Source organism: Heliangelus exortis, chromosome 11 (assembly GCF_036169615.1).
Source record: "Heliangelus exortis chromosome 11, bHelExo1.hap1, whole genome shotgun sequence".
NCBI lineage: Eukaryota > Metazoa > Chordata > Aves > Apodiformes > Trochilidae > Heliangelus > Heliangelus exortis.
Window position 1 is genome coordinate 1,221,422 of NC_092432.1, and position 13,113 is coordinate 1,234,534.

The window sequence follows — 13,113 nt, forward strand, 5'->3', positions numbered from 1 at the left end:
CCCTCATCTGGTGGTTGCTGCTCTCTTTAGGGTCTGAAGATGCCCCTGCAAAGGGTGATTGGGTTGGGTTTGGGGTTTTTATTAGGGGGAAGGTGGTGACCAAGCAGAGGTTTATCACTGAGGGAGGGGGATCTGAGGCTCAGCTCCTCTCCCTGGGTCCTGGAATTGAGCAGGGGATCCAGATGAGGACCAGAGGGGTGGGGTGAGCCAGCCCATGGATGTCCTGACCCATAAGTGCCTGCAGAATGTGGAAGGGGCAGCCAAGAAATATCTGTGTCTGGAACAGCCCAGCATCTTCTGCTCTCCTGCAGCTTTTCTAACTGAGAGGATAAAATAAAAGCAAGAGAGCTGGGTGATGCTGAGCTCTTTTCCCTGCTAAAACCCCACTCTGCTGCCTAAATCCTTCCCAGCTCCACACACAGAGCTGAGCCCTGGGGTTTTTGGCTGCCTGGATGCTGAGGATTTCACAGGAGGAAATGCCCAATGTGTTCCCTGGCAAGGAGAGGAAGGGCTGGGGAGTGAGTCAGGGGGAAAGCATCACTTGGTGGGAGGACCCAAGACCAGATCCTGCCTGTATCAGACTGGTCTTTGAACTGGGAGACCATATTAGACCGGATAAAGGGCTGAATCTGAGGCAGAAAAGTGTTATTCTTAGAAAGTCATCCAGGCTTGTCTCAGCAGAGAGGATGCTTGTGGCTTTTCTCTACCTTATTGCAGCTCAAAGGGCTTCGGGGATGATCGAAATAAGAGGTCTGGGGTTTAGTTTTTTTTTTTTTAAGCAAACCATAAAAGCAAGTACCTGGCTGTGAGGAATGGGGGTGATAAATCTCCCCTTTGCAAGCCCTGCCAAGGCCTTTCAGTAACCTGCTGCCTGTTTTCTCCCAGGGTGCCAGACTTACATGGACATCATCATCGTGCTGGATGGCTCAAACAGCATTTACCCTTGGGTTGAAGTTCAGCACTTCCTGATAAACATCTTGAAAAAATTTTATATTGGCCCTGGCCAGATCCAAGTAAGCCCCAGCCCAACTTCTGCATCTCCCCCCACCACCCCCCCCCCCAGGGTGCAGAATCCCCTCAAGAAGCAGGTTTTGATGGGTTTTTCTGCCAAAAAGCTTGGATTTGGAGCTGTGCGTTTTGCAAAGTCACTTTTCAAGGTGGGGATTTGAAAGCCCTGGAAGCATCACTCACATCCAATTGAGACTGAACCCCACTCCCCAACAGAGCACAGGGGGGATGGAATCATCTGGAAATATGGAAAGGGTGCCCAGAAGAGCTCTCCATCCTCTTCCTCCCAGCAGTCCCTGGTGGATTTGGGCAGGGATTTCTGCTGGGATATCCTCAGCAATCTGCAGAGATGCTGCTGCTCCCCGGTGGGGCACATCCCTCTCACCCCAAATTCTGCAGGGGGCTGAGAGCTGGGAGAGGCTGGAAAAAAAACCTGAGCACTTTCAGCAGTCCCACGGAGGGGAAAATGGGAGCAAAGAGGGAGAAAAAGATGGATTTTTAAGTTGTTTGTATTTATTTTTTATTCTGGGGGTTGGCCACGCGTGCTCCTGGTGTCACGGGTGGGTTGTTGGTGTCTTTCTTCAGCTTCCTCTCATCCCTAGGTTGGAGTTGTTCAGTATGGAGAAGATGTGGTCCACGAGTTTCATTTAAATGACTACAGGTCTGTAAAAGATGTGGTGGCAGCTGCCAGTCACATCGAGCAAAGAGGAGGGACAGAAACCAGGACTGCCTATGGCATCGAGTTTGCTCGGTAAAAATCCCTCCCCTTCCTCTCCCTCCTGAAAAATAACTTGGGGATTTTCTTCCCTCTCTCCCTCTTCTCTTCTCCTCACTGCTTAGAAAGCAGGGGACACTGCCAGGCTGAAGATGGGACCAGTGTCTGCTCCTGGGGTTTTTTTTTCCACAGCCTGAGCAGTGTGGAGAGCATCTCCATAGGAGTTTTTTGGTTGGAAAAAACCCTTTCAGATCATTCAGTCCAACTCTTAGCCCAGGCCACCACTACCCTGTGTCCCTCAGCACCATCTCCAGGGCTTGGAAACCTCTCCAGGGATGGGGACTCCACCTGGGCCCTTTCCAGGGAGGAATTGTTCCCAAGCTCCAACTTAAACCTCCCCTGGACAACTTGAGGCCATTCCTTGTTGTTCTCCACACCTCTCCAAGCTTCTTCTTTGGTGTTCTCCATTCTCATGTTACAAACATGACTGGAGGAGGTGACCATTGCATGAATTCCCTTTCCTCCATCCTTGGGAGAAGAATCCAACCTCCAGCTCCTCCCAAGCTCCTTTCAGGGAGCTGCAGGGAACGATCGTTTTGCTGAGTTAGATTCTGCTCTCCCAGCTCCAGGGGTGGAAAAAAAAATAAAAAATCTCCTTTTAAAGTTCTAAAATGTTTCCCAAGGAAACATTTGCAGGTGCAAACCTCCACTTGATGATCAGAGAATCAGCTGGGTTGGAAAGGACCCTTTGTGTCCCATCCTTGAGTGACGTGGGTGCTGGGTGAGTGCCGTGAGCTCCCGGCCAGGCTGAGCATCCCAGGATTTCTTTTCCATTACAGCTCGGAAGCATTTCAGAAAGGTGGTCGGAAAGGGGCAAAGAGAGTGATGATTGTCATCACAGATGGAGAGTCCCACGACAGCCCTGACCTGGAGAAGGTGATCGAGGACAGCGAGAGGGACAACGTCACCAGATACGCGGTGGCGGTGAGTGGGGGGTGGCCCTGGATGGGGTGGTTGGAGGAAAGGATCCAGTGGTTTGAGTGAGCTGATCCAGGCTGGGATGGTGTGATCTGAGGAAAGGATCCAGTGGTTTGAGGGATCTGATCAGACTGGGATGGTGTGATCTGAGGAAAGGATCCAGTGGTTTGAGGGATCTGATCAGGCTGGGATGGTGTGATCTGAGGAAAGGATCCAGTGGTTTGAGGGATCTGATCAGACTGGGATGGTGTGATCTGAGGAAAGGTTCCAGTGGTTTGAGGGATCTGATCAGGCTGGGATGGTGTGGTTTGAGGAAAGGATCCAGTGGTTTGAGGGATCTGACCCAGGCTGGGATTGTCTGGTTTGAGAAAAGGATCAGTGGTTTGAGTGATTTGATCCAGTCTGGGATGGTGTGGTTTGAGGAAAGGATCCAGTGGTTTGAGGAAACTGATCCAGTCTGGGATTGTCTGATTTGAGAAAAGGATCCAGTGGTTTGAGGGATTTGATCCAGTCTGGGATTGTCTGATTTGAGGAAAGGATCCAGTGGTTTGAGGGATCTGATCCAGGCTGGGATGGTGTGGTTTGAGGAAAGGATCCAGTGGTTTGAGGGATTTGATCCAGTCTGGGATTGTCTGGTTTGAGGATGGGATCCTCATGCTCATGGTTTGAGTGATCTGATCCTGTCTGGGATGGTGTGGTTTGAGGAAAGGATCCAGTGGTTTGAGGGATCTGATCCAGTCTGGGATGGTTTAATCTGAAGAAAGGATCCAGTGGTTTGAGGGATATGATCCAGTCTGGGATTGTGAGGTTTGAGGAAAGGATCCAGTGGTTTGATTGAGCTGATCCAGTCTGGGATTGTGAGGTTTGAGGAAAGGATCCAGTGGTTTGAGGGATCTGATCCAGTCTGGGATTGTCTGATTTGAGGAAGTTGGAACTGGGAGGACTTGGGAGTGATCCCAGGGGTGCCCTGGCAGTGTCCCCACCACCTTTGAAGGGCTTCTTGCTGCTCATCCTCCTTCTGCAGGAGCTGCAGGATCCCTCCTTTTTGGGATGCTGCTCTTGGGATCCTGCTGCTGATTCCCTGTGCCTTGTGCCACCCAAATTACACGAGGGGTGCCTGGCCTGGTCCCCCCCTTTTTCTCCTGGGTGTCCCATGCCCAGGCTGTTGGGTTCCTTCCATGTGGACATTCCTTGGGTGCTTTGGGATGGCACCTCCTGAGTTCAGGAAACCTCCTAAGTCTTGCATTGCTCTTTCCACCCCAGGTCCTGGGTTATTACAACAGAAGAGGGATCAATCCTGAAGCCTTTTTGAAGGAGATCAAGTTCATAGCCAGCGACCCAGATGACAAACATTTCTTCAATGTCACAGATGAAGCAGCACTCAAGGACATCGTGGATGCCCTGGGGGAAAGGATATTTAGTTTGGAAGGTCAGTGATGTTCCTTCCCCACACATTCCAGCCCAGCCAGGCTGCAGTGGGGTGCTTCAGAGGTCCTTGGTTTGTTGAGTTTTCCCCAAAATCTGATACAGAACCTGAAATCACACCTGGGAGATGTTAGTGAATAAGCTCCAGGGCTTGGGTTTTGGGCCAGTTCTCTTTAATTTGGATGAGGGGGGAGTCAAGGACACTCTCAGTGAGTTTGCAGATGGCACCAGGTTGGGTGGGAATGTTGAGATGATGGAGGGCAAGAAGGTTCTGCAGAGAAGGACCTGGCCAGGCTGGATCCATGGGATGAGGTTCTGGAGAGGGACCTGGCCAGGCTGGATCCATGGGATGAGGTTCTGGAGAAGGACCTGGCCAGGCTGGATCCATGGGATGAGGTTCTGGGGATGGATCTGGCCAGGTTGGATCCATGGGATGAGGTTCTGGAGAGGGACCTGTCCAGGTTGGATCCATGGGATTGAGGTTCTGGGGATGGATCTGGCCAGGCTGGATCCATGGGATTGAGGTTCTGGGGATGGATCTGGCCAGGCTGGATCCATGGGATTGAAGTTCTGGGGATGGACCTGGCCAGGTTGGATCCGTGGGATTGAGGTTCTGGGGATGGACCTGGCCAGGTTGGATCCATGGGATGAGGTTCTGGAGAAGGACCTGGCCAGGCTGGATCCATGGGATGAGGTTCTGGAGAAGGACCTGGCCAGGCTGGATCCATGGGATGAGGTTCTGGAGATGGACCTGGCCAGGCTGGATCCATGGGATTGAGGTTCTGGAGAAGGACCTGTCCAGGTTGGATCCATGGGATGAGGTTCTGGAGAAGGACCTGGCCAGGCTGGATCCATGGGGATCGAGGTTCTGGGGATGGACCTGGCCAGGCTGGATCCAAGGAATCAGGTTCTGCAGAGAGGGACCTGGCCAGGTTGGATCCATGGGATTGAGGTTCTGGAGAAGGACCTGGCCAGGTTGGATCCATGGGATGAGGTTCTGGAGAAGGACCTGGCCAGGCTGGATCCATGGGATGAGGTTCTGGAGAAGGACCTGGCCAGGCTGGATCCATGGGATGAGGTTCTGGAGAAGGACCTGGTGGGACACACTGGATGCTCATCCCAACCTATCAGCCCCTCCAGGAAAGCAAAAGTTCCATTAAATATAAATTCCCTTTGTTGTTGTTTTGTTTTATTTTTTTTTTTTTTTTTAAGGAACCAACAAGAATGAAATCTCCTTTGGCCTGGAAATGTCCCAGACTGGATTTTCATCCCATGTTGTGGAAGTAAGAGACTAAATGTGTGGGTTGTTTTGGTTTTTTTGGGGCAGGTTATTAATCACCAAGTTAAAATTCTAACATCATTTCAACTCTGAGCTTTCCTCAGGAGGAAAAGCACTGGAAAAATAGGAGTGGGGTGGAAATGTCCTATTTAAACACCTCCACCTTTCCACGTGTGGAGAACAATTTCTTTTTTAATCAATTATTTTTTTTTTTTTTGCCATTTGCAACACTCCTCCCCTTCTCTGTAAAACACCTGATTTGGGGAAGGAACAATTTGCTGGTTTTTTTGTTTTTTTTTTTAAATTCTCCAACCTCCAATATACAACCAGCATTGGGGGGACCAATCCCAACCTCTTCTGGGGGACCAATCCCAATCCCAAGCCCTTGGCTCCCCTCCTCCATCCCAGCAGGAGTTAATTGGGGCCGTTTTGGGGGAATTAATTCCAGTGGGGCAGGAAACCCCCTCCAATTATCCCTGCTCCCCCCATCTCCAGGATGGGATCTTGCTGGGGGCAGTGGGTGCCTACGACTGGAACGGAGCCGTCCTGAAGGAAACCAGCAGTGGGAAGGTCATTCCCTTGAGGGAATCCTATCTCCAGGAATTCCCTGAGGAGCTGAAAAATCACGGAGCTTATTTAGGTAAGAAAACCAAAGCCCCAGGGGGATGAGTTCCTGGGGTTTGGAAGCTTCTTAATAGGGAGCACAAGATATTTGGGTGACCAAGAGCAGGCAGAGCTCCCAGAGGAGGTGGCCCCGTGCCCAGCTGGTTGTCACCTCCCCCCAGCAGGACATCTGAGGGGTCTGTCCCCTCCTGGGAACCTCCAGCATGGCTCAGGGTGTGCAGGGCAGGAGTGATTGAAATCATAGAACCCAGCCCAGGTTGGGTTGGAGGGGGATTCAAGCCCATCCAGGGCCCAAATCCCACCTGGATGGGTTCTGGGTGACTGCGGGAGGTGCCCCTGCTCTGGGAAGGGACCCAATGGGTTGTGAGGTCCCTTCCCACCCCACACATTCCCTGATTCCCTGGTTCTCTGACTCCCTGGTTTCCTGGTTCCCTGATTCTCTTATTCCCTGGTTCCCTGATTCCAATTCTCTGGTTCCCTGGTTCCCTGATTCCTTGGTTCTGATTCCCTAATTCTCTGATTCCCTGGTTTCCTGATTCCCTGATTCCCTGATTCCTTGATTCCCTGATTCCTTGATTCCCTGGATCCCTGGTTCCCTGGTTCCCTGATTCCCTGATGATTCCCTGCTTCCCTGCCTGTATTTTTCCTGCCATTCCCTTCCAGCCTTTTCCCACCTCTGGATCCCATTTTCCTGCCCAGGAATCTCCTCTCCAGACACAAACACCACGAGGCTCAGGAGGCTGAAGCATCACCCTTCCCACATCCTACCATGGAATCCCAGCCTGGATTGGATTGGAAGGGACCTTAAATCCCCCCCAGTGCCACCCAGGGACCCCTCCCACCCCCCCAGGGTGCTCCAAGCCCCATCCAAACTCCCACATTTCCAGGGCTGGGGCAGCCACAGCTTCTGGGGGCACCCTGGGGCTCAGCACTGAATTTCTCCCTCCCATCTCCTCTTTTCCAGTTCCAAGCCATCCCCCCACATCCCATCAAGGGATGGAGCATCCATCCATCCCCCCAGAGCCCCTCTTGGGGTCACCTCCCTCACCTGCTCCAGGGGGATGACAAGGAAGGGGCATCCTTGGGCAACCCTGGGGTGGGGGCAGCACCTCCAAACTCTTTTTCTGGGAAAAAGAGGGAACAACCACAGGGTCCCTTTGGGCATCTGCCACCCAACCTACAGCCAGAGAATCCCCAGCCTGGGCTGGGTTGGAAGGGACCTTAAATCCCCCCCAGAGCCCCCCCTGCCATGCTCAGGGACCTCTCCCACCCCTCCAGGGTGCTCCAAGCCCCATCCAACCTTGGACACTGCCAGGGATGGGGCAGCCACAGCTTCTGGGGGCACCCTGGGGCTCAGCACCCTCACCCCACAGAATTTCTGCTCCAAATCTCCCCTCTTCCAGTTTCAAGCCCTTTCCCCCCATCCCACCCCCTCCAGGCCCTTCTCTAAAGCCTCTCTCCTTTCCAGAAGATGCAGAAGTAGCTTGGAGCCAGCCCAGCCCAGGCCATCTGTGGGGTTTCCAGGAATAGTTTAAAAAGCTCTGATGAAATTCCATGCCTAGGGAGGAAATACCTGCTGGGTTAATCCCTTCCATCTGCAGCTGAGCAAAAACCTCAGCCTGCTCTGCAAATCCAGGCTCTTTTTGGAGCTGTGTGTGTGCCAGGCTGAGCTGCCCCAGGGCAGGGAATGGGATGGGATGCTGGAGGCTCAGCCAGCAGAATTTTAGGGCTTTTCCCTTTCACTGGGGACACAAAGAACCCCTGGACACATAGGGTGACAGCAAAGTGTCCCCCAGGCTTGGCTGGGTAGGTGGGAAAGTGTGAGGGGGTTTGGCTGGGCTGTGGTTTTCCCATTGCCTGGAGTAAGAAATAAATAAATCTTCAGGAAACACCAGTGCATCCCATGCCCTCACTTGGAACAGAGGATCCCTCAGATCCCTTCCATCCTAAACCATTCCAGGATCCTGGTAGGAGCAGCCCTGCTTGCCCAGTGCCAGGACCTGGGGACTTCAAGGCTGATGCTTGGAATTTAGGGAGAGAGAGACCCCAGGTCCAGCCCATGCCCAGGGAATGGGGTCCCTAAATCCTGAGAATTTAGGGAGACAGAGACCCCAAGTAGAGCCCATGCCCAGGGAATGGGGTCCCTAAATCCTGAGAATCCTGAGAATTTAGGGAGACAGAGACCCCAGGTCCAGCCCATGCCCAGGGAATGAGGTTCCTAAATCCTGAGAATCCTGAGAATTCAGGGAGATAGAGACCCCAGGTCCAGCCCATGCCCAGGGAGTGAGGTCCCTAAATCCTGAGAATCCCTGGAGATGCTCAACATTCAGCTGGATGTGAGGGATCTGATCCAGCATGGGGGTTGCCCACGGTTTTGAGCTTCTAAGAATTTAAGTCACATTTAAAACTGAGCATCCAGAGTGCAGGGATCCAGAGTTGGGTTTGCAGGGAAAGGATCCAGAGCTGGGTTTGCAGGGAAGGGATCCAGAGGTGGATTTGCAGGGAAGGGATCCAGAGCTGGGTTTGCAGAGAAGGGATCCCAGAGTTGGGTTTGCAGGGAAGGAATCCAGAATTGGGTTTTCAGGGAATGGATCCCAGAGTTGGGTTTGCAGGGAAGGGATCCAGAGGTGGATTTGCAGGGAAAGGATCCAGAGGTGGTTTTGCAGAGAAGGGATCCAGAGGTGGATTTGCAGGGAAGGGATCCAGAATTGGGTTTGCAGGGTGGAAGGATTGCTCAGGACCATTCCCTTGGGCTGGGAATTCTGGAGGGACTCATGAGCAAAGCTCTTGATGAATTCATGGCTCTTATTGAGCAGAAATCAGAGCACCAAGCTTTGCTGACTTGATCTTTGAAGACATCCAGGTTCCCAGCTCCCCAGGCTGGGATGTATCCAGCATCCTGGGGTTCATGGGAAGCTGGGAGGTGCTGGAGGAGCTCGGTGCTCACCCTGCACCCATTCCCCCTTCCAGGCTACACCGTGTCCTCTGTCATATCCACCAACCACGAGAGGATTTACGTTGCTGGAGCTCCCAGGTTCAACCACACGGGGAAAGTCATCATCTTCAGCATGCACAGCACCCGAAACCTCACCATCCACCAGGCCCTGAAGGGCGAGCAGGTGACCCTCAGGGTGCTGCCTTCTGAGGGGATTTTTCTCCACCAGTTCCCTCCTTTCCTTTGGCCCTCTGTTTTATTTCAGTGGCTGAGCCATTGAAACACTCTGGGGGTGTCCAGGGGGAGCTGGGGGTGTCCGGGCTCTCACTACACCCCCAGCTCTGAGGATGCAGCAGGGATGGGGCTCAGGGTGTCACAGAACCCCAGCCTGCTTTGGGATAAAGGGTTGATGTTCTTGGACTTGATGATCTCAGGGGTTTTTTCCAACCTGGCTGATTCTGTGATTGATTCTGAGATCCATTTTCTGGGACTTGTTGCATTTGGGAGCCACTTTCCCACCTACTCAGCAGAGCTGCTGGGAGTTCAAAAGCAAAACCTCACTGCTTGCTGCTGCTCCTGATCAGGGAGGAGAAGGAAAAGGGTTTCTTATCTCATTCAACCCTTATCTGAGGCAGCAGCAAGGATGAGCAAGGTCTGCAGGGAAGCAAGCATGAGATTTATGTGCACAGAAGGGGGAAACCTGCCCCTAAAAGCATTTCTTACCTCATCATCATCATCACCCCAGCCTGGGCTGGGTTGGAGGGAGCTTAAATCCTCCCCATTCCCCCCCCTGCCATGCTCAGGGACCCCTCCCACCCCCCCAGGGTGCTCCAAGCCCCATCCAAACTCCCACATTTCCAGGGCTGGGGCAGCCACAGCTTCTGGGGGCACCCTGGGGCTCAGCACTGAATTTCTCCCTCCCATCTCCTCTTTTCCAGTTCCAAGCCATCCCCCCACATCCCATCAAGGGATGGAGCATCCATCCATCCCCCCAGAGCCCCTCTTGGGGTCACCTCCCTCACCTGCTCCAGGGGGATGACAAGGAGGGACCTTAAATCCTCCCTATTTCCCCCCCTGCCATGCTCAGGGACCCCTCCCATCCCCCCAAGGTGCTCCAAGCCCCATCCAAACTCCCACATTTCCAGGGATGGGGCAGCCACAGCTTCTGGGGTCACCCTGGGGCTCAGCACCCTCACCCCACAGAATTTCTCCCCAAAATCTCCCCTCTTCCAGTTTAAAGCCATTTCCCCCCATCCCATCCCATCCCATCCCATCCCAAGTCCCTCCCCAGCTTTCCTGGAGCCCCTTCAGGCACTGGGAGCTGCTCTGAGCTCTCCCCATTGCAGTTTTCTCTTCTCCAGGCTGAACACCCCCAACTTTCCAAACTTTGGGGGTGGGGCTGGCAGTGTCCCCAGATGCTGGGAGCCTTCCTCTCACCCCCTCCTCCCTCTCCTGCAGATCGGCTCCTACTTCGGCAGTGAAATCAGCTCCCTGGACGTGGATGGTGATGGTGTCACGGATGTGCTGCTGGTGGGAGCTCCCATGTTCTTCAGCGAGGGCCGGGAGCGGGGCAGGGTCCATGTCTACACCCTGCGGGAGGTGGGTGCGGGGCCAGCAGCTCCGCGGGTTCCGTGTCCCCTCCTGTCACCTCCCGGAGGTGGCTCCGGGCTCCAGGCTCCCGGCAGCTTCCCTGCCACCCCCTGAGGGCACGGGCAGCCCGGTCCCAAGGCAGCAGAGCTTGGCAGCTCCAGGAGGATTTCTCTCTTTGTCTCGTTCTCCAACAACCTCTGGGGCTTTGCTGGCTGCCAGCTTGGAGTGGAGCCACCTCCCCTCCAGCTCCTCTCCTCATCTCGGGATGAGGTTCAACATTCCAAGTGCTGGGTCCAGCACTTTGGCCCCAACAACCCCCTGGGGAGCTCCAGGCTGGGCACAGAGTGGCAGAAAGGGAGCTGGGAGTCTGGATTGCCAGGAAGCTGAAGAGGAGGCAGCAGTGTGCCCAGGTGGCCAAGAAGGCCAATGGCATCCTGGGCTGGCTCAGGAAGAGCGTGGCCAGCAGGTCCAGGGAAGGGATTCTGCCCCTGTGCTCAGCCCTGGGGAGGCCACAGCTTGAGTCCTGTGTCCAGTTCTGGGCCCCTCAGCTCAGGAAGGAGCTTGAGGTGCTGGAGCAGGTCCAGAGAAGAGCAAGGAGGCTGGGAAGGGATCCAGCAGAATTCCTGTGAGGAAGGGCTGAGGGAGCTGGGGGTGTTGAGGCTGGAGAAGAGGAGGCTCAGGGGAGACCTCATCACTCTCTCCAACTCCCTGAAAGGAGGTTGGAGCCAGGGGGGGGTTGGGCTCTTTTCCCAGGCAACTCTCAGCAAGACAAGAGGGCACAAGAGGTCTCAAGTTGTGCCAGGGGAGGTTTAGGTTGGACATGAGAAAGAATTTCTTTCTGGAGAGGGTGCTCAGCCATTGGAATGGGCTGCCCAGGGAAGGGGTGGATTCTCCATCCCTGGAGATATTTCAAAAGAGCCTGGATGTGGCACTCAGTGCCATGGGCTGGGAACCACGGGGGGAGTGGATCAAGGGTTGGACTTGGTGAGCTCTGAGGTCCCTTCCAACCCAGCCAATTCCATGATTCTGTGATTCTATGATTGCTGCTATCAGCCAGGAGAAGCTCTCAGCTCCCAGTAAGGCATGGGATGCAAGCTGGGATGTCTCCAAAGGATCATTCCCCACCCATCCCCACTTCCCTCAAACCCATTCCCTCTATCCCGGGGGGGTGGGGACCAGCACAGTCCATCCCTCCAGGGGCACTGATGGGACACGTGCCACCCCTGTCCCCTTCTCTGGCACCCAGCAGCACCCTGGGACAGGACAAGCCTTCTCTCTGCCCTTAAATCTGGGTGAAAATTCAGTTTTTAAGCCCAGTCCATCAGGATTAGGAGCTGTGAGGGGCAGCCAGCGGGTCCATACCCACGGCTACAAATCCTGCCTGGAGCAGGGAGAGTCCCCCCATCCAAATCACAACTTTAAGGCAATTATTTACCGAGGTTGCCATAAAAAGGAGGCCAAGGCAGCATGGGGCTCATCCATCCCTGAGGATGTGCTGAGCTGAAGTCCCACGGAGGTCTCTCCCCTCCTTCCTTGGAGAAGCCGCTCGCGCGTCGCCGCGTCCGCTTTTCCTTTGAGGGTTTTCTTCTCTTGCCAGACACGTTGCTGATGGGTTCGGGGTTATTTTTGGGGTTTTTTTTAAATGCTTACTTACCTTTTCCCTTTGTCTGGCCCAGCAGAACCTCTTCGTTTCCAGTGGTGCCCTCGTGGATCTCCAGAGCTACCAGAACTCCCGCTTCGGCTCCTGCATCGCCGCCGTCCCCGACCTCAACCAAGACTCCTACAACGACCTCGTTGTTGGGGCCCCTTTGGAGGACGAGCACCAAGGAGCCATCTACATCTTCCTTGGCTTTGAAAAAACCATCCTGAAGCAGTACAAGCAGGTACAGGACAACAAGGATGGGTTGTCCTCATCCTTCATCAGAATAAATGTCACCTGGGGGTGCTCTGAGGGAGAGGGGAATAAGTTCACCCTCAGGGTTTTGTTGTTAATTATTATTTAATTTGTTGTTTGTTGTTTAATTTGTTGTTAATTGTTATTTAATTTGTTGTTAATTATTGTTTAATTTGTTAATTATTTAATTTGTTGCTGGGTGTTTTGTGAGGGGTGTGAGGTAAAGCAAAGGGAGGGTATGGAAAACGTGCTTGGGTCTAAGGGCAGTAATACATATTATGTATAAAACATTATTATATATAAATAATACATATAATAACATATATTATTCTACATGCACATTATATATACGTGTAATAATACATATTATGATATATTATTATATTTACCTATTCATTATAAGGTATGAATTCATTCTAGTGTGTGAATGTAGTCACTATAATGTATAATGGATGTATAAAAGAATACAGAATGTTATAATAATATAAAATGATATAAAAGATTCCTCACACCTGTGAGAAATAATACCCCATGCAGAGAAAATTCAGCAGAAACCTCTGGATCATATCCCTGAAGAGAATCTGCTCTCATTCCTGGAAAATCCAGGTGCAATCACCTGGAAGGGACATTTTCCACAGGGTGTTTGGGATCGGTGTGGCAAAGCC

The 13,113-nt window shown here is 53.0% G+C and overlaps 1 protein-coding gene across 2 annotated transcripts in view; it reads left to right on the top strand.

Annotated features, from left to right (window-relative positions):
* Positions 1-13,113, top strand: part of ITGA11 (integrin subunit alpha 11) — a 53,342-nt gene that overhangs the window by 17,584 nt on the left and 22,645 nt on the right. The window contains exons 6-14 of one of the 2 annotated variants that reach the window (XM_071754106.1): positions 886-1,013; positions 1,611-1,759; positions 2,563-2,707; positions 3,965-4,130; positions 5,339-5,409; positions 5,901-6,045; positions 9,000-9,148; positions 10,423-10,563; positions 12,231-12,437. In XM_071754106.1, coding sequence (XP_071610207.1) covers positions 886-1,013; positions 1,611-1,759; positions 2,563-2,707; positions 3,965-4,130; positions 5,339-5,409; positions 5,901-6,045; positions 9,000-9,148; positions 10,423-10,563; positions 12,231-12,437 — 1,301 coding nt within the window. The remainder of the gene's footprint in view (positions 1-885; positions 1,014-1,610; positions 1,760-2,562; positions 2,708-3,964; positions 4,131-5,338; positions 5,410-5,900; positions 6,046-8,999; positions 9,149-10,422; positions 10,564-12,230; positions 12,438-13,113) is intronic. The other variant, XM_071754107.1, reaches the window with a different exon arrangement.